The sequence below is a fragment of the Strix aluco genome, chromosome 29 (genome assembly GCF_031877795.1).
Source record: "Strix aluco isolate bStrAlu1 chromosome 29, bStrAlu1.hap1, whole genome shotgun sequence".
Classification (NCBI taxonomy): domain Eukaryota; kingdom Metazoa; phylum Chordata; class Aves; order Strigiformes; family Strigidae; genus Strix; species Strix aluco.
Window position 1 is genome coordinate 5509025 of NC_133959.1, and position 20070 is coordinate 5529094.

Genomic DNA, 20070 nt, shown 5'->3' on the forward strand with positions numbered 1-20070 from the left:
AGAGGGATGCAGCACAAAGAGAGAGGGATGCAGCACAAAGAGAGAGGGATGCAGCACAAAGAGAGAGGGATGCAGCACAAAGAGAGAGGGATGCAGCACAAAGAGAGAGGGATGCAGCACAAAGAGAGAGGGATGCAGCACAAAGAGAGAGGGATGCAGCACAAAGAGAGAGGGATGCAGCACAAAGAGAGAGGGATGCAGCACAAAGAGAGAGGGATGCAGCACAAAGAGAGAGGGATGCAGCACAAAGAGAGAGGGATGCAGCACAAAGAGAGAGGGATGCAGCACAAAGAGAGAGGGATGCAGCACAAAGAGAGAGGGATGCAGCACAAAGAGAGAGGGATGCAGCACAAAGAGAGAGGGATGCAGCACAAAGAGAGAGGGATGCAGCACAAAGAGAGAGGGATGCAGCACAAAGAGAGAGGGATGCAGCACAAAGAGAGAGGGATGCAGCACAAAGAGAGAGGGATGCAGCACAAAGAGAGAGGGATGCAGCACAAAGAGAGAGGGATGCAGCACAAAGAGAGAGGGATGCAGCACAAAGAGAGAGGGATGCAGCACAAAGAGAGAGGGATGCAGCACAAAGAGAGAGGGATGCAGCACAGAGAGAGAGGGATGCAGCACAGAGAGAGAGGGATGCAGCACAGAGAGAGAGGGATGCAGCACAGAGAGAGAGGGATGCAGCACAGAGAGAGGGATGCAGCACAAAGAGAGAGGGATGCAGCACAAAGAGAGAGGGATGCAGCACAAAGAGAGAGGGATGCAGCACAAAGAGAGAGGGATGCAGCACAAAGAGAGAGGGATGCAGCACAAAGAGAGAGGGATGCAGCACAAAGAGAGAGGGATGCAGCACAAAGAGAGAGGGATGCAGCACAAAGAGAGAGGGATGCAGCACAAAGAGAGAGGGATGCAGCACAAAGAGAGAGGGATGCAGCACAAAGAGAGAGGGATGCAGCACAAAGAGAGAGGGATGCAGCACAAAGAGAGAGGGATGCAGCACAAAGAGAGAGGGATGCAGCACAAAGAGAGAGGGATGCAGCACAAAGAGAGAGGGATGCAGCACAAAGAGAGAGGGATGCAGCACAAAGAGAGAGGGATGCAGCACAAAGAGAGAGGGATGCAGCACAAAGAGAGAGGGATGCAGCACAAAGAGAGAGGGGTATGGTGTAGTTGGGAACTGTCAATGTTATGTTAATGGTTGGACTGGATGATCTTCAAGGTCTTTTCCAACCTAGATGATTCTGTGATTCTGTGGATGCAGCATGCCTCAGCTGGGCTGCACGTCGGAATGGCACCTCCTGCTTTTAGGGAAGCAGACAAGGTCTTGTCCTCTCTGAAAAGGCTTGTGCTTTTAGTCACTGCTGTTTCTAATGTATGTGGTTCATATGGGATATGGAGCATAAAGAGAAAACATGCTGGCCTGAAGCTAAGATGAGCTTGGGTAAGGGAATAAGAAAGGGTCCCTTCTTCATGGAAGTAGTGAGGATCTAGAAGGCCACAGAAGTTGATTTTACTGGTGCCAGTAGAAGAACTTCACCAGTGAAGGCATCTCAGTAGGGAAAATTCAGTCTGACTATCACTTTGAATTTCTGAAAGCTATACAGAAACGTAGACATTAAGCCAAAAGGAATTTTGTCTCACCCATAGCTGTCCAGGCCAGACCCATCACCACTCCCGGAGGAGTGGTTTCATACATGCGATCCACAGTGAAGATGGGCTTTCCTACAAAGTCCTGCAGGTTTTCAGGTGTTACTTGGACCGTCTCTGCTTCTCCACTCACAATTTTATAGGCAGATTTCCTCAATACCTGAGTGAGACAGTAATTTGTTTCTGTAGAAAAAGCTGAGAAGGCTGAAGCACCGTAACAACAGTTACAAACCTTTCCCTCACCTTTTCTACTTGTTTCTGCAGATTCCTCACCCCACTCTCTCTGCAGTACTGCTTGATGAGAACAGTCAGGACATCTGATGTGATTTTGGCTTTGTTTTCATCCAAGCCACACAGAATTCGTGCCTGAGGGACCAAGTACCTCTGAAAGAAATAATCCCCCACATCCTTCTGTTAGGATTTGTGACAAAAGCCTTGTGGTTCCAATTCACTCAACTTCATCCTGCTATTAGCTCAGTGCCATTTTTTGGAGTCCACAGCCTATGGAGTTACTTTAATTGGGTGTTCAATTCAGAGAAACTTGTCCAAAATGCCATGTAACCTAATTTTTTTGGACACAGTTGGATGTAAATACGTAAGCCTGAATCTGCCAAAAACATTTTATCAGACATAAATCACAGCACAGTGGTTTCTCTTACCTCTGCAATTGCAAGTTTCTCTTCTGCTACGTATCCTGACACATTGATCACTTCCATTCTATCCCGCAGTGGCTCTGGAATGGTTTCTGTGACATTGGCAGTACAAATAAAAAGTACCTGGAAGTATTACAAGATCCTATTAAGCATTTTCATTATCCTGCTGCTTTACTCCAAGCAATAGTTCCTCAGTTCTGTGTTTCTCTGTCTGAAAGGCTGGAGCAAGATCATTTCTGTGGAATCCAGTTTTCATTACAGAAAAAGTTTTGGATTTTAGAACTGTGTAGTAGGATGTTCCCTACCCCCAAAATAAATGTTTAGAAAATGTTTAGAAACACACCCAGCACAAACTGGGAAATCAGAATGGTCCGATATGGACCAGGAAACCATTTGCCTGGGGAGATCTAGCTCTCACTTCTAAGTTTTTTCTACCTTCTATGAAGTTAGCACAGAAGTGAACAAATTATGTGTGTATATATATATTTCTAATCCACCAATTCTGCAATTAACGTAAGCTGCACAAAAAGTGCAACACTGTGTAAACACAACCAATTTCAAAAGCTTGACAGCAGCACGAGGCCACCTCACTTAATAGCAACTCTGCCAATCACTGCATAGAAGAAAAACTCCCGCCTTTTCTAGCTGAGACCACGCATCTTTGTGTCCCTAGCTCTACGGGGAGTTCGGGCTACAGGACATATGCTGGTGATCGTGTTCTCTTAAGTATGTACAGACACTTTGGTTAAAGTCAGCTCCTTCAGAGACAGCCCTGTACCACTTGTGTCTCAATCCCATCTGTCTGACTTTCCAACCAATTAAAACGTCAGCATCTTTTCATGGACACCTCTGCATTCATACATTCCAGCTCCACCACCTCTGCAGAAGAGAGAAATACCTTTGATAAATCCACAGGAACATCAAGGTAATGATCCAAGAAGTTAGAGTTCTGTTCTGGGTCCAACAGCTCCAGAAGGGCTGAGGATGGATCCCCCTGATATCCTCTTCCTATTTTATCCACCTATGGGAGAAAAACTTTAAATGCTCCAAGAACTTTCCCACCACAATAAATTCTCACACAAAGATTCATTCAAGGCTCCATCTGAAAATCTTCACGTCTTCGTTCATGAACAGCCACTACCAGTCTATCAGTTTTCTGTGCATTCACCCAAGTCCCCACTATCCTACTGCAGGAACACATGACACATCTGAAAAGACACGGGGCTTTTACAGTGTTGTAGAGAAGCACTATGAAGTCTCAGGGAGTGTGCATACAATCAAAAGTGAGTTATTGAAGATTAGTGGGCTACTACTCGTTAAGCTAAGCTATAGTCACAGACCAGAATACTTATTCTAGAGTGGGAGGACCACAGGGTGCTGCTGCCTTTTATACCATTTCACTAATATGTAAGCTAAGAGGCTCTCCTTACTCTGCCCAAGGTTCAAAGTACCTACACACAGCCACTCATCGCAGCTCTGCTAGAGACTCTCTGCTGCTTGCACAGAATCATCAGCTGATTGAGGCTGGTAGGGCCTTCTCGAGGTCATCTTGTCCAACCCCCCTGCTCAAGCAGGGCCCCCTAGAGCCAGCTGCCCAGGACCACATCCATGGTTGTCACCTCTTTCAGCATTGTTCATGTCCTCGGGAGGAGAGGTCACAAGAGGGCTGCTCTCCACTGCTTTTTCTCCCTAAAGAGTAGCATTAACTAGATGGACATAATGCGGTTTGTTACTGTGGCTCTTCACCACCACCACCACTTAAGTGCCATGACCCACAGGTTTAAAAACCTTTCAAATCAAGATACTCATTGGTTACGTTATACGGGGTTACACTACCCAGTTTCTTGGTCCCCCACACCATTCCCAAGACATCTGCTGTTGGTCTTCCCCAGGCATGGCACACAAGGAGGCCAGCGAGGCCTTTAGTCTATTCTGAACACCTGCCACCATATCCTGTCCTTATTTGCTCTTCCACAAGGCAGCAGGCTGGTAGCCCTGACTCATTCTCAGATCAGATCTCAAATTGACTACAAGCATCCTACTCCTTATAGTCTTGCTTTAGACCTGCTGAGAGAGTGACTAATAATCCCGTGGGCAATAGTGGTTCATGCACAGTGAGGTACCCACACCCAGGCAGGGAACACATGAGCTACTGAAGCCTCTGAATATCCAGCCAGCTCCGTTAGAATCCTCATGATCCAAACAGCTGCAATTTAATGAGAAGGTCACAACTGAAATATTAAAGTTGAAGTCTGTTACAGGAAGAGAAAAACAAAGGTATCCCTGTCACCCAAAGAACTTGAGTGCCCAGCCTCATTTCAATAAAAAAACCTGGGATTTTTAGGAGAGTTACTGCTTCACCTTTCCTGTTGGGGTCAAGAATTGATACATGTTTTTAAGAGCAAAAACTAGAAGAAAGACCAGATACATCACCTCATCGATCAGTATAAGTGGATTCTCTGTCTTGGTCTTTTTCAGACACTGGATGATTTTTCCTGGCATTGCTCCAACGTACGTCCTCCTGTTTTACCAGAGACTGTATTTAGGGAACCATTGTAAAGTACAGCACACCTCACACAACACAGCGTGCAGCTGATGAACGGGTATATCCTGCTGGAAAACATGTCTGTATTTCTTTCACATCTATCAAAAGCATTCTCCATCACCATGTCAAGCACCAAGACCCACCTAGTCTGTTTCTAATAGAGATCAGACATGAATTTTGTCAGAATACTCCCAGACTGCAGTTTTTATCTTTAATTTTAACCACTTTTAATTTAAGAAGGAAGCAAAGAGATAAGGCTGAGAACAGAGATGTTTTAATAGTAACTTCTTGGGTTTTGGGTAAAGGAATATTTTTTGTCCCTATCGAGGGAGGGAGTAAAAGAAAGATCAGTGTCAGTCAAAAGGTACACTTGAAGGAACGAACTTCAAACAGCAAAACACAATCTTTCTCCTAGAGGAAACTGGCATCCAGGAACACACAGAAGCAGAGCAAGAGGGTAACAGAGTGAATTCCAAGAGGCACAAAGCAGAGAACGTCCTGAAAAGTTTATGAAACATTTCTCTCTGCTTTAGTATGATACAGGGCAGCACCTCACAGGTTCAGTTCACACTGCAGAACAGCTACTCTTCCTAGTTTGAAAACACTGTTTGTTTTCAGATGTATGGGGAAGGAATAAACCCATGGCAGGGTCGGATCTGCTGATTTTTGTATTCAGGTCTTCTTGTTCTCTCCATGAATATTCTTGTTCCCAAGTTTTCCTCACGCAGCACCTCCCTCCTGGTTATTCAGAAGTCTCAACCACACCTGAACACATGAATGACCCTGTTCAAACTGGTCACTACTCTCCAGTGCTGGCATTTATAGACAGACACAAATCAGCATTTGGCATCAGTCCAATGCTTTTGGGTAGCTCACGCAGCTTTTCAAAGATCTCCCATGAGCCTACACAGGAAGCAGAGAGCGACTGAACTTAGAGACACAAATACAACTATGTTCCAAACTCCACCCTTTGCTATCCTGTTCACCTCTTCCTCTATCCCAACTCCTGGCAGCCAGGGTTGGCAGAACAGAGATGAAAAATCACACACATTGTCCAACTCCAGTTAGGTTCCTATTTTGACAACATGAGTAAAAATTGCTGGATTGAGAAACTGCTCAAGTTACACTGACCTGTGTCCTTTTATTTCTGCTACATCAGTCATCCCTCCAACACTGAAGCGGAAGTACTCTCTGTTTAGGGCTCTGGCAATGGAGCGGGCAATGCTGGTTTTGCCAACCCCAGGGGGGCCATAAAAACACAGAATTTTTCCCTGGGTGGATCCTCGCAGCTGGCTGACTGCTATAAATTCCTGCAGAACAGACGAACCACCAGTAGTGAACAGAAGGCAACTGCAGCAACACCAAAACATATTTGTTATCAGGTCAAGCAATGACTAGAAAATGAGCATCATACACAAAACTGGTCATCAGAGGAGGTGGGGAGGGCAAGGGGAGAAGCTAAGCAAGGGTACTGGTGCATCTCTTTTCTCTCTTGTTATTTACACACTTCATTGTCCCTGGGTTTCGTGCTCTGTACTTATCTCCCCAGAAGCAGTCTCCACTGTCTTGGAGTGGGAAGACAGACTTCTAGTTCTTCTCCCAGCTTCCCTAGTTCTCACTCAAGTCTCTCAAGCTACATGGGAGCATCTCCTACTGTACCACTTCTTTGCTAAGTTAAACTTGCATCTTTTCACACTCCTATGCTAGGCAACCCTTAAGTAACACTCAGCAGTTGAGAAATCAAAAGATCATGGTTCAGAACTAAAGTCTCAACTGCTCACATGCTTATGGTGGAGAAATCACTGTGCAAGTGGGCAGAGAGAGGTGATTCCCCTGTAATCAGCCAGTTATTTAGCAAAGATGAGCCTTGATCTCTTCCCCCTACAGCACTGAACTCCACAGCAGTACTATGCAAAGACAATAGCACCAATCTAATTAAGGCTCAAACCTGCGTAGGTATTTCTCAGTACCTTAAAATCATCAGCTTTGCTTGCATTGCTACACCTGAGGAATCTCCTCTGTGCGGAATTAATCACATCAGTAATCAAAGCCTTAATCTATTTCTGTATAAAGGCTGGGCCTAGTCAGCATGAATAGTGCTGACAAGCAACAGAAGAGACTAATACTCAAAAGGGGTTATCTGCTTGCAAGTGTGCAACAACAGGCTGACCATAAACCATTAGAAATAATAAATCTGATAGCAGGATTTAGTCACAAATCTTGGGCATTACTAGGAAAAGCTCCCTTTGGCTGTCAGCAATTGAGATACATCACAACCTTTATCTTTTTCTAGAAGAAACTGGAACAAAGCAATTTAATCAAAGCAAAATCCCAGGATGTCTAAGAATTTACTATTCATTACATATAATGACATTGTACTGTTAGCTTAGGAGATGCCTATATAGCTTCTGTGCACAACAGTTACTGAGGTGGCTGAAGTACCATCCGGGCTGTCCCCAAGGTAACACAAAGCTCTGCTACAAACAGCATGTGGGAACAGTAAGAGAAACTGCTTTGCTACCCTCCTTGGAAGGAAATGGCCGAGTTGAAGGCTAGCTACACTCAACAGCTTCACCAACTCTGCTAAGCTCTCACCACGATTTGTTAATGCAAAGTCAGGATCTGCACCTGTCTCCCCTCTGCTGGGCACCTTCCTGCACTTGCTCAGTACGATAAAATCCTGCCAGCACTCGGATTATCTTTCACAGCTTGAATGTGTTGGCTGGCTACAAGGAGGAGCCTATTCCCACCCCCTGGAAAGGAAGGCAGTTCTCACAGCAAGTTGTTGAAGTTGTTGCAACCTGCTGCAGGTATCTACTCTTATATAAAAGAGCTTCCCTAACCACAGCAAGTGCAGGCAGGACATCCCCAGGCAAAAGTGACGGAAGTTGTGATACAACACAACACTGAGAACTACCCTGCCTGCTTACGAGGGCTGCATTGCAGACTATAAACCCTTCAGCATCCAACACAACTCTGGGGGTAGGTAAAGGTTGTGAGGCAAACATGCATCTTAGCTAGCTTCCCCCCTCAATTTCAGAGTTATGAGCAGAGGTTCAGCGTGTTTTGGAAAGACAGTAGGTTTGCCAGTCAAGCAGAACCATTTTAATAGTCTCTGAACAAACTGATTAAAATCCAGAGACTTATTCACTTGCTAGCATTAAGAAGCAGAACAGTGTATTGTGGTTTGAAATCAAAATATGACCTTCATTGCCACAAGTAATTAAACACATTAACTGATCACCAGAACATTCTGTTCTTTCATGGAGCATTCTGTCTGATCCACGACCTGAAATCTGAAACACATCCAAAATGCCTGATGCTAAGCAGAGTGTGAAATGGGACACACTGCCTATTCCTGCCTTACCAGAATTCGCTTCTTGACGTCATCCATTCCATAATGATCCTCCTCCAGAACGGCTTGGGCTCTGGTCAGCTCCAGGTTCTCCTCACTACACTTACCCCATGGGATGGATGTCAGCCAGTCCAAGTAGTTCCGTGTAACACTGACAGAAACACACAAATGCGGGTGATTTGACAACAACCAGCTCATGCCCTCCTGCACTGCCTTCCAAAATAACCTCATCCAGAACAAGTGGGATTTAAACTACTCAGAGAAAGGACACTATGAAAAGAACATCCTTATCTGGGCAGTCATTGCTAAACTTTTGTTATGGTCTTCATTCCCTTGTCAAAGACAAGGAACCTCCAACACACCATGCAAAGGTGTAGATTTTTGACACAAATTCCCTGTGTGCTGGTTCCTGCCTGAAGACAAGAGGATTGTTTGTAAGCTCTGCACTACTGTCAAATGTTTGAATCAGGTCACGAGACTTAAAAAGATAGAAAACCAGTTTTCTTTTCCCCAGTGAACCAAGACAATGTAAAGAAGAAAGACTCCTGGTTCAGAAGCAAGGAAAAACAGCTGGATGTACAACATGACAGAGAAAGACTTAAGACTAGAAGATAAGGATGTTAGTGCCAAAGCTAACAGTAGAGATAATCAGTTTAAACAGACTGCTACTGAGGAGAATGCAAGTGCATAAAAGCAGCACTCATCTGTTCTAAAACTCTGTACTCAGATCAGGGATTCAAATGTACAGGGAGGACTGCAAGATGCAGTAAACAGTAAATTGTGTGTAATCGTGACCACGAGCAGCACAGCCTCCGTGCTTGGCTGCTTGGTCCCAGGATTCACTCTACAGCAACTCCTGCACCAACAGATCTTTGGCCGTTTCCCCCCAAGTACTTCCTCTGCAAACTTGCTACCGCTGTTACTACTCTGACAGAAAAGGAAAGGTACCATCTTGGCTGTGAAGCCCAGTGTGTCTTTCCTAACTTCCTCCCTCCTCCTAGTATATAATTATCAAGATGTTTCTCATCCAAATGACATGCCTGCCTTCAAACACTGTCTTTTACTCCATAAAAGATATTTTGGTTTAGAAGTGAAGATCCAGGACATTAAAGTGCTTAAGAGTACACTGAGGGCTGCACTGTACAGCACACACTGCCTTGACAGACAAGAAATGTTCACAACAGGCTCAGTTTCTGACAATCCACGTCACAGATTATTCACAAACTATTCACTCCTTTGCAATTCCAACCCTGTCCCAACACTTCAGGGACCACCTCAGGTAGCTTAGCCAAGGTCATGACTTAGCAACTAGCTTCTCTTCTCTAATGAAAACACCTAAGAGAGAAGAGTCAAAATCAAGGGCTGAAGGAATCACTGCACATTTCCTGAGGGGGAATGAACTGCACAGTTCTTATCCACAGCATTAGGCTGCAAGAGAAGACCTAAACCGATCAAAATAGGTAAACTACAGTAAAACATAGGAGATTGGGATAACAATCCTATAGCCAGGATGTGATCACATGCTACATTCAGGGAAAACAACTATGACAAAAAGAGAAAAGAAACACTTAAGGTAAGAGCTTCACAGAATTGTATTGATTTCTCTCATTCTCTCAACGAGCCCTGACAGCAGAGGACACAGCCGTGCACTCACTTGAATTCTGAGGAGTGATTATCCAGCAAGCCCAACTTGTTTAACTCTTCATCAATCACATCCATGACATGTTTTGGCACTACCAGCTCCTTTAGACGCTCACGGAATTTCTCTTCTATAGCATCCTTGTCCTCTTTTTCCAGACCTAGCTCTTTCTTAATGATCTTCAATTGCTCTTGGAGAAGGTATTTGCGATGTGTTTGCTTGATCTTCTCCTCAACCTAGACAAAGCAACAAATGCAGTAACTATTCTGGTCCTGGTACAACCCATCAAACGTCAAATGATTCCACATACTTCTCAGTTACGACCTTCTCAGCAACTGAAAATACTACTCAGAAATCATTTGCAGCATGTTCTAATATAAAAAGCGACTGTGCCATACTCCAGCTCCCTCCACATCTCGGTGGCCTCCACTGGCCACGATTCAGTGCTCCAACGTTTTCTTTATGCTGGGGAGACCAAAAGCTGGTCAGAGTAAGCCAGATGTGATCTCCACAGTGCCAAATAGAAGGGAATAACCACTTCTCTCAATCTGCTGTCTACACAACTGAAAATAGAGCCCAGTATGCAGCTGGCCTTCCTTGCCACACGGACAGACTGCTAATTTATGGTCAGCTCATCAGGGCCTCAAAGTCCTTTCCTGCAAAGCTAGTTTATATCCAGTTGGCACCCAGCCTGTCCTGTTGCACAGGGTTATTCCAACCCAGGTGTGGGACTATGAATTTCTCCATGGTAAACTTGAGGAGGCTCTTACTGACTCCCTGAGGGACATCACTAGTAGCGAGCTGCCACTTAGACTTTATAGTGTTGATCACAATCTTTTCTGCCCATTAGTCTAGCCAATTTTTTCACCCACCCTGTACTACATCCTTCCAGTCTGTAACATACCAATTTGGTCATAAGAATACTATGGCTGGCCACAACAAAGCCTTGTTAATGTCAAGGTATACCATAGACATTGTTCTCCCTTTGTGTTCTAGGCCTTCTTATCAGAGAAGACAATCAGGTTGATGCCGCACAGTTCGCTCTTGGACAATCCCTTCTGGCTCTTCTATATCATGTCCTCCTTCATTTGCCTGTACAGGGCTTCCAGGAGGATTTTCCCCATAATCTTCCCAGGGGTTGAGGGCAGGCTGACACGTCTGTAGTCTCCCTGATCCTCTTTCTTGAAGATGGGTACGGCATTTACTTTCTCCCACTTACCAGGAACCTCCCCAGTCACCACAGTGTTTTAAAGATGATTGAGACAACAAAATAATGACACTGATAAGCCCTCTCAGCATCCTTGGGTGCATCCCACCTGGTCCCACAGTCCGCACGCATCCAATTTACTTAAGAAGTCTGCAACAATTCCCACCCTGGTCCAAAAGCATTTTGCACTTAATATGAATTTTAAAAGCCCCAATTATTGGGAGCTAATAAACCCAGGAACTTTTGACTCAGTAGACACAAATCTTTGTACTTCATGTACTAAGTTACCATTTTGATGCAGTTATTGTATTCTGATTAAAACATCTAACAGCCAGGAACTACTGCAGTTCACAGTGGTTAGCAGAGGGTCTTTTAAAATAACATTGTGCTATTTACACCCTTACATGCTACATACACCATTACGTGCTGTATTTTTGCACAGATGCTTGGTAAACTGCAGTTCCCTAGGATTTACCTGTTTGCACGAAATTACAACTTGGACACAACTGAACAGCAGATGCTGTAGCCTCACATCTTGTTATTTTTACATTGAGCATGAAAAGTCACATTTCTAACAGAAGAATGTTAAATCTTAACTCTAAAATAACCTCCATTTAGAGTGCGTACCATTGTCTTCCTTTAAAATTCTTCACTGGCCGTGCTAAGCATCACAGTGGTGGATGTGATATAAATACATACAAGATATCTGTTACTTGAAAAACTTACTTCCCTTCCAAGACGCTGCTGAAGTTTGCTCAGCTCATATTCCTTCTTTAGAAGAGAAAGGGCTTTGTAAAGGCGCTTGGGAATCTGGAAAAGTAGACACAAAATGAATTTTCAGACATGATACTCTTGTCAACTCCCAGTGAGAAAGGGAGAATAAAAACCTCCAACAGGTTGTCTGGGAGAACTCTCCAGCACCCTCAGATGTGGAAAGATGAACTGTGTAGCAATTCCACAGCACGCAACCAATGCGTGAAAGAAATTATTTGCCACTAAAAATGCAGAGCATCCAGCCTTTCCCTTAAGGCAAGTTATTAATGACTTAATATATCCTTCAACAGGAACCTAGTCACTGATGTTAATCTATCAAACATAGCACTCGAGTCCCCTCAGTACAAGGCTGGTAAAGAAATCATGACATACAACAGATGTATTTCTGATTCAGTTAGCATAGCTTTAGTTAAAAACTTTATCTTACACTGGTTTCTTCCAAGATGTCTTGAAGTTCCTGCGACTCTGCCCCTGTTAGTGCTGCACCCATGTCACTCAGATAGATGGGGTTATCTACCACACGTTGCCCAGCCTGCATCATCTGAAGTACGGACTCTCTGAAAAAATGGTAATAAAGCCCAAAATGTAAACTTTCACATTCATAAGGGAGTATCCTTATATAGTTATTTACTTGTTATGACAGAGCAAAGAAATGAAACACAGTTCAGTTTCAGAGCAAAACAATTAATTTTTCTGAATTTGACTAAGCCAATACTCAGTAACAAACACATAAATCACTTGATAAAAGGAATGATCGCTGATAAATAAAACCAAATATATAAAATGCTCTCTGAACAGTTATGTAAAATTTCTGTGTGCCAGTATCCTAAGACTCTTATTATGCCCATATTCCATACATCAGACCGTGACACTTATTGCAGTGAGCTTCACTTAGACCCAGATCACCTACCATAGGACTTATCGTCCTACCTTGTATCTAAGTTTCACATCAGGTTTCCAAAACTTCCCCTCTGTTTCCAACAAAGGATGATAAAGCTTACATCCCAAACCAAAATTCCAGATGACTATTCAGCAAATATCTCTTCTTTATTACAGGAAAAGGACAAGTGGAACAGAAACTCTCAGTGTGCTCCAGCCTGAGAACACCCTGTTCCCAAAGCGGGGCAGCACGGGAAACACGTACCTGTACAAGGGGTTCAAGGCAATGATGTCCCGAATGGTTTTGACAATTTCTGCAGTAAGTGCCTATAAACACAACAAAAATTTAATCAACAAAAAGACTGGGAAAGAACAGACAAGGCCTCAGTACAAACACGGCATTCCCCAACCTCTCCAGCACGGGAGCACAGGAATGCAGCCCTGGCCACCCCCGTGCAGCAGTGTGCTGTCGTGGTACCCGGTGGGGGGGCCGTTACTCCTCCTGGGAGGCAAGGACAGGCAAGAAGGGCTATAGGCTGGCTCCCTGCACACGGAAAACTCAACTGGTTCTTGGCCAGAAGATATGATCAGGTTGACCACTCAAGTCACATTGGAGCAAAGACTCAGTTTGATAGAGAATATTACACAGATTTAAGCACAGCCCAACCTCTTCATGCAGCAGCTTTTTGAAGTGTCCAGTTCTAAGGAACTGAGCTGTTGTAATGAAAAAATCATTATTTTCATATAATCTCCTCACGCAGCGACTGTGAGGAGGAGGAACTGGTTTCTGAAGCCTGAAATTACAGCCCCGTTTTAGAACTCTTCCTTTAAAGCAAGAAATATAGGTGCAACTCTCTACAGGACAAGTCCAGCCTTGTACAATTAATTCACTCACTTTAACCTCTTCTGTGATCTGAAAATCTTCATGAACCACATTCTCTACTTCTACCATGAGAACTTCCTGGGAGGAAGCAGCTACAGGATCTAGTACCACTTCGACAGCTTGGTCCTTTGCACCAGGCTCCTCTTCAGCCTCTTTCTTAGAGCGCTTCTGTTTCCTTCTAATCTTCTGTTTGTTCTCAGGCTCCTCAGGCTCCACCTCTAGTTGCTTGTTTATACGAATCCTGAAAGCCAAAAGAAACCAGCTACAATCAATTCCCCTCTGTTATATGTTATTTCAGCTCTTCAGTGTGAAAAGAGACTAAGTCGCATCTTGAATAAACTAAAATTTCAAACTTTGACATTGTACGTGTTTTGGTTTTTTTAAAAGCAAAAATACCAGCTTGAATTAGTTCGAGAGATTTTCTTTTCACCATTACTAAACTTCACTGTACTTGTCAAAGCAACTGCTAAACTTCAGCTTAATGAATGTTTGCTTGCATCACATTACAATTTACATGAGCACGACATGCATTGGCTCTTCCTTTTTGCAGCTAAGCTGTCACATCTGCAATAGTACACAGAATATTGGGGCTGGACACCAGAGCATTATCAGGATACGTTGTGGTAACAAAGCAAAAGCTTGCCGTACACGCTTTGTGTATAAGAATGCATATGCGTGGTGAAAACAATAAAGGGATATATCTGCTATAAAGAAGTCTGGTGAGATGCAGTGGAAGTACAAGTAATTACCGTCGGTGTCCCATGACTATCATACGCAACTTGTCTCCAAGGTCCTGCATTTCATGAATCTGTACAAAAGTTCCCATCTGGTAGATCTCCTTCAGATCCTCCACCACATCAGACTCATTGCTATTGAGGAAAAAAATTGAAGTAGATATTCAGAATCTTGAGAAAGCAGGTAAGATTAAAAAAGAAAGAAACAATCACGGTTGCAGAACTTTAAACTGGGCTCAGGAGCAAAGACACTTCACTTTATCCCCGCTGTTACCACCATGCAGCCCCTTTCCAAATCGCTCAGCCACCTGGATGCTTCATCTCCCTCCCAAATAATAACTTGCTAAAGCAAGACTCCAGCTCCTAGCAGAGCTGTGGTGGCAGTGAAAACTGTCATAGTAAGATGATGGTCCAAGCCTATACATAATTTCTATAATACTACCCAAGGCAGGTAATTTCAGATTACAGCTTTTAGTGTAAATGCAGCCTAGTCATGGAAATAGCTTGTTTTTAAATTTTTAAAAAGATCAAGAGAAACGACTTACTTATCATCCTTTTTAAGAAAAACACCAGCATAAGGCTGGGCAAGACGAACTTTCCTCCTCAGCAGCTCAACCAGCTTCTTATTTTTTACCTACGAGAGCAATAGGTAAGAAGTCAGAGGTGGATTTTCTGTGAGCTTTGCACCCTCCGTGTGTAAGGCCAGGCATGGTGAAACCCTACGACTGCATTATGACGCCTTATCTCGGATTTTTCTAGTCTGCCCTCATTAGGGGACAGTAATATAAAAGTGGAAGAATATGAGAGAAACATGAAATTTGAGTATTTAAAACAAGTCATTGAGCACGTAAGACAAGTTTGAAGGCAGGGGGAGAAACCAGGCCTAATCTATGAGTCTTATGAGCAAGAAACCTCTCAGTCACTTGAACAACACCTGTAAGAGTTTCTGTTGCTATCGCTGTCCCCTTCCCCTTCCACACCAGTACATCCCAGCTCTCCACTCCTACTGGGAGCTAGTCCAACCTTCCCCATCAATTGTCTGAACCCTGCCCACCCACCTTAGTTTAAATCCTCTTCTCCAAAGCCCCCTCTGTTGCTCTCCTACACCCACCAGCCTACTTGAGTCCCTGCCAGTATTTCTTTCTGGTTCACTTTTACTCCCCTCTGCTCTCTGGATGCCACACAGCTGTCCCTGGCAGATCTCCCAGCACCACTGTAACTGTTATCACAGCAGGCTGAACCGAGCGACAGAGAAAATACCTCCTTGTGAATTCTGCCTTTGCATGAAGTCACACTGCTGACCCCTGAGTGTTCTTTCAAAGACGGCTGTAAGCAGCGCTGCTCAACGCTTCTGACAATAAACAGCGTGGTCTTGAAAGAGGAGTGTGAGCAATACCACCATTGTTGGCCTATTCTAATCTTGGCATACCTATTTTAATTTTGCACAATGTCTAGCAACATTATGCTTGCCAGTGTCACAGTCATTGACAGAAAGAAGAAAATTAAGAATTACAGAAAGAAGAAAATTGAGAATTCCACATTCACTGTAGAGACCTTCACATTGTCAGGAAATAAAAGTATTAAATGGCAGCTCAATGAATTCATAGAATAAGAGAGCATTTCACAATTATCTTTATGTAAGACACTGTTGACCTATGCATTAAAATTAATGATTTACACATAAAAGTGTCATATGGTTACACACCTAAAGATCGTAATAATATATAATCTTCTCCTTCCCCCAACACATCTATAGAGACACTAAAAATTGCACATATTAGATCTGGACATGCAGAAGAATACTATAGTAGAAATAATCTTTTAAGTAAGACATATAATAATGTTATAAGTAGGACTACAGGAACAGGAGAATATTGATTCAGTGCTTGTTACATTTACTCCAAAATCAGACTGGTGTAATACTAGTGCCTTTCAGGAGGATAAAGTATTTCTGGCCTGTGAACTCAAGTCACATATCAAAGATCAAATTTATGGCTCTTAAAAAATACATATAGGGGTGCAGAGGGGCAGGATCACACTCTGAAATTTTAAGACTACCATCCCCACCTCTCAGCACTCTCTCCCACCATAGCACTGTTGCTCTACATGGAATTTATGCTTTCTTCTTGCAGCTCACAGCTTGCTGCCTTCACAAATATTGTTGGTGGTGCTATGACACAAACCCCCAAAGCTAAACCAAGGACACATTTGCTCAACCTTCAGCAAAAGAACACAGAGAAGACAGCAAACTCTGGAAGACTTTCTGTGTGAACCACTGACCTTCCCCCTTCAGAGCAGCGTCACTGACTGATGCAATATCTATGAAACCCAGAGCCCATGACCATCCCCAAAGAATCCACTATTCACAGAATCACAGAATCATCTAGGTTAGAAAAGACCTTGAAGATCACCTAGTCCAACCATTAACCTAACACTGACAGTTCCCAACTACCCCATGTCCCTAAGTGCTATGTCGACCTGACTCTCCCTGGGCTCCATCCAGTCTTTGGACACGCTCAAGTAATTCAATGTCTTTTTTGTAGTGAGAGGCTCAAAACTGAACACAGTAATCGAGGTGCGGCCTCACCAGTGCATTATTTCCTTTTAGCTAATCTGAATCTCTTATTTCAATTTATGCTCATTGTCTCTTCTTCTCCTGCTGTGCACCACTATGAAGAGCCTAGCTCCATCTTCTTGCTGACCTCCCCATAGGTACTGGGGAGCTGCTGTTGGTTCCCCCCCAAGCTGTCTCTTCTCCAGCTTGAAGAAGCCCAGTTCCTTCAGCCTCTCCTCAAACAGCAAGGGGTCCAGTTCCCAAATAGCTTGAAGGCCCTTCCCTGAACCTGCTCCAGTTTTTTGATTTCTTTCTTCTGCTGGGGATCAAAACTGGACATAGAAGTTAAATGTGGTCCAACAAGTGCTGAAAAATGAGACATAATCCCTTCCCTTGATCCACTGGCTGTGTCCCTGCTAACACACCCCAGGAGGCTGCTGGTCATGCCTGCTGCCACGGCACATGGCTGGCCCATGTTCAGCTTCCCACCAGGTCCGCAGGGCCATTCCTGCAGAGCTGCTCCCCAGCCTGGGCAGCTGCAGGGGTGCTTCCTTCCCAGAGGTAGCACTTTGCGTTTGTCCTTGTTGAATGCCATAAGGTTCCTGTTGGCCTGTTCTTCCAGCATGTCTAGGTTGCCCTGAATGGCAGCCTGATCTTCCAGAATATCCATTTGTTCCCTTAATTTGGTGTCATCTGCAGGTTTGATGAGGGTGAACTCCATCCCCTCCTCCAGGTCACTGACAAAGACATTAAACATTGGAGAGCTGCCAGTCAGAGAGGGACCTGGGGGTGTTGACTGACAGCTGGCTAAACACGAGCCAGCAGTGTGCCCAGGTGGCCAAGAAGGCCAATGGCATCCTGGCTTGTATCAGCCATAGCGTGGCCAGCAGGGACAGGGAAGGGATCTGACCCCTGTGCTCGGCACTGGTGAGGCCGCCCCTCGATGAGTGGGTTCAGTTTTGGGCCCCTCACTCCAAAAAGGCCATCGAATGACTCGAGCGTGTCCAGAGAAGGGCAACGGAGCTGGTGCAGGGTCTGGAGCACAGGTCTGATGGGGAGCGGCTGAGGGAACTGGGGGGGTTTAGTCTGGAGAAGAGGAGGCTGAGGGGAGACCTCATGGCCCTCTACAACTCCCTGAAAGGAGGGTGCAGAGAGGGGGGATGAGTCTCTTGAACCAAGTAATAAGCAATAGGACAAGACGTAATGGCCTCAAGTTGCACCAGGGAAGGTTTAGACTGGATATTAGGAAACATTTCTTTACAGAACGAGTAGTCAGGCGTTGGAATGGGCTGCCCAGGGAGGTGGTGGAGTCCCCATCCCTGGAGGTGTTCAAGAGACGGGTTGACATAGCACTTAGGGATCTGTCAGTGCTGGGTTAATGGTTGGACTAGATCATCTTCAAGGTCCCTTCCAACCGAGATGATTCTGTGATTCTGTGAAACAGGATGGAGCCCAGGAGAGACCCCAGTGATACTCACTCCAGGTAGGGTATGACCCAACATGATTCCAACATGGCCAGACTATGCGGTTAGAACCAAACATTAAGAAGCAGAGGGCCACAGAGCATTACATACCTTGCCACCCTCCCCAGTACTGTACGATTAAAAGAAATCTGTAAAGACACAGAGTACGGCTTTGGGGACAAAAGCACCCCTGGCATTACCAGAGGCTGGGAGCCAGCCTGGGGCCTGTGCGCGCGGCCGAGTCCGGTTCTGCCGCCTGCCGGGGTCTGGTCGACAGACCGCCGTGCCCCCCCCGCTGAGGGCTCTTGGCCACGGCCAGGAGATGGGCAACCAGCTGCAAACACGGGGCAACGGGCTGCAAACCCGCCCCCGGGCCATCGCCCGCCCCACGGCCCCGGGAAAGCCCCGCGCACGGGCCGGCCTCGGCGGCCCCTCACCTCGATGATCTTGATGAAGCGCGGGAAGACGGGGTTGCGCGTCACGGCGATGAGAGGGACGTTGGGGAAATGCTCCGGGACGAGCAGCGGCGTCAGCGCCGTCATGACCGGCCCAGCCCCGCCAGCGTCCGCCCCGCCGCCGCTCCCGTCCTCGCCGCCGCCGCCGCCGCCGCCCTCCAGCGCGTCGCCTCCCGCCAGACCTCCGGGGCTCCGCTGGTGCCATCGCGGGCCGGTGCTGAAGGCGACGCGGGTCGGCGGCGCGGAGCCCGGGGGGGGCGCGGAGCCCGGGGGGGGCGCGGAGGAGGCGGCCGCCAAGAGACGGCGCCGCGCGGGCCCCAGCAGCGCCGGCCGCCAGCGCCCGCACAGCCGCAAGCAGCGGGCGGCGGCCATGCTGCCGGCGCGCGCCGCACGACACTTCCGCCCCCCGCCCCGCCCCGCCCGCCGCGACGCGCATGCGCAGGGAGCGCCGGGCCCGCCTGGCCGAGGGGCGCGTGGAGCCGCGCACGTCCGAGCCCACCTTGGGGTGGCGGGTTCGCGCCCCGGCCCCGGCCCCGCGCCCCTCCGTGCGGGGGCGCCGCGGGGGCTGGGGGGGGTCAGGAGAAGGGCGGCGGCCGGCACCCGCGCTCTCCTGGCAGCAAGCTGCGCCAGGGCAGGGTCAGACTGGCTCTTAGGAAGGATTTCTTTGCAGAAGGGGCTGTTGGGCGTTGGAATGGGCTGCCCAGGGCAGGGGGGGAGTCCCCATCCCTGGAGGGGTTGAAGAGTCGGGTTGACCCAGCGCTGAGGGATCTGGTGGAGTTGGGAACGGTCAGGGGGAGGTTCATGGTGGGACTGGAGGAGCTTCAAGGGCTTTTCCAACCTCGATGATCCTGTGATTCTGTGACTCCTCACTGCCGCCGTTGCATCAGCCCAGCCACTGCTGAGCCTCACCACTTCCCGGCTGGGAATAGTGGGTGTGCAGAAGCCAAACCATCCCGGGTGAAAACAGTGGAGAGGCGTGGAGGGAAAGAAGGGGGTGTGCAGCCAAAAATGAAAGCAACTCCCACTGGAGAAAGGGCCCTGCTCAGGGGATCTCACGGATGTGTCTTTGGCCGCTGCCTCAACCTTCTCTGCAATAGGCCAAGACCATGTCACCTAGCCCTGGTTGCCCAGGACCGTGTCCAGACAGCTTTTCAGTAACTCCATGAATGGAGACGCCCACAACCTTTCTGGGCAACTTGTGCTGGTGCTCAGTCACCCTCACAGTAGCAGTGTTTCCTTGTGTTAAGAGGGAACTGCCTGTGTTCATGCCCACTGCTTCTTG

General features: G+C 46.5%; 1 protein-coding gene across 1 annotated transcript in view; it reads right to left on the reverse strand.

The window, feature by feature from the left end:
* The window catches only part of LONP1 (lon peptidase 1, mitochondrial), a 30024-nt gene extending 10936 nt beyond the window's left edge, over window positions 1–19088 (reverse strand). Inside the window, exons 1-15 of the mRNA XM_074809035.1 lie at window positions 18771–19088; window positions 14862–14950; window positions 14332–14451; window positions 13595–13823; window positions 12965–13026; window positions 12248–12377; window positions 11773–11856; window positions 9855–10075; window positions 8213–8351; window positions 5977–6155; window positions 4734–4821; window positions 3199–3321; window positions 2307–2423; window positions 1891–2031; window positions 1642–1807 (exon numbers count right to left, since the gene is read on the reverse strand). Of these exons, the coding sequence (XP_074665136.1) occupies window positions 1642–1807; window positions 1891–2031; window positions 2307–2423; window positions 3199–3321; window positions 4734–4821; window positions 5977–6155; window positions 8213–8351; window positions 9855–10075; window positions 11773–11856; window positions 12248–12377; window positions 12965–13026; window positions 13595–13823; window positions 14332–14451; window positions 14862–14950; window positions 18771–18875 (1993 nt within the window). The 5' untranslated portion in view covers window positions 18876–19088. The remainder of the gene's footprint in view (window positions 1–1641; window positions 1808–1890; window positions 2032–2306; window positions 2424–3198; window positions 3322–4733; window positions 4822–5976; window positions 6156–8212; window positions 8352–9854; window positions 10076–11772; window positions 11857–12247; window positions 12378–12964; window positions 13027–13594; window positions 13824–14331; window positions 14452–14861; window positions 14951–18770) is intronic.
* Between the last annotated feature and the right edge of the window lie 982 nt (window positions 19089–20070).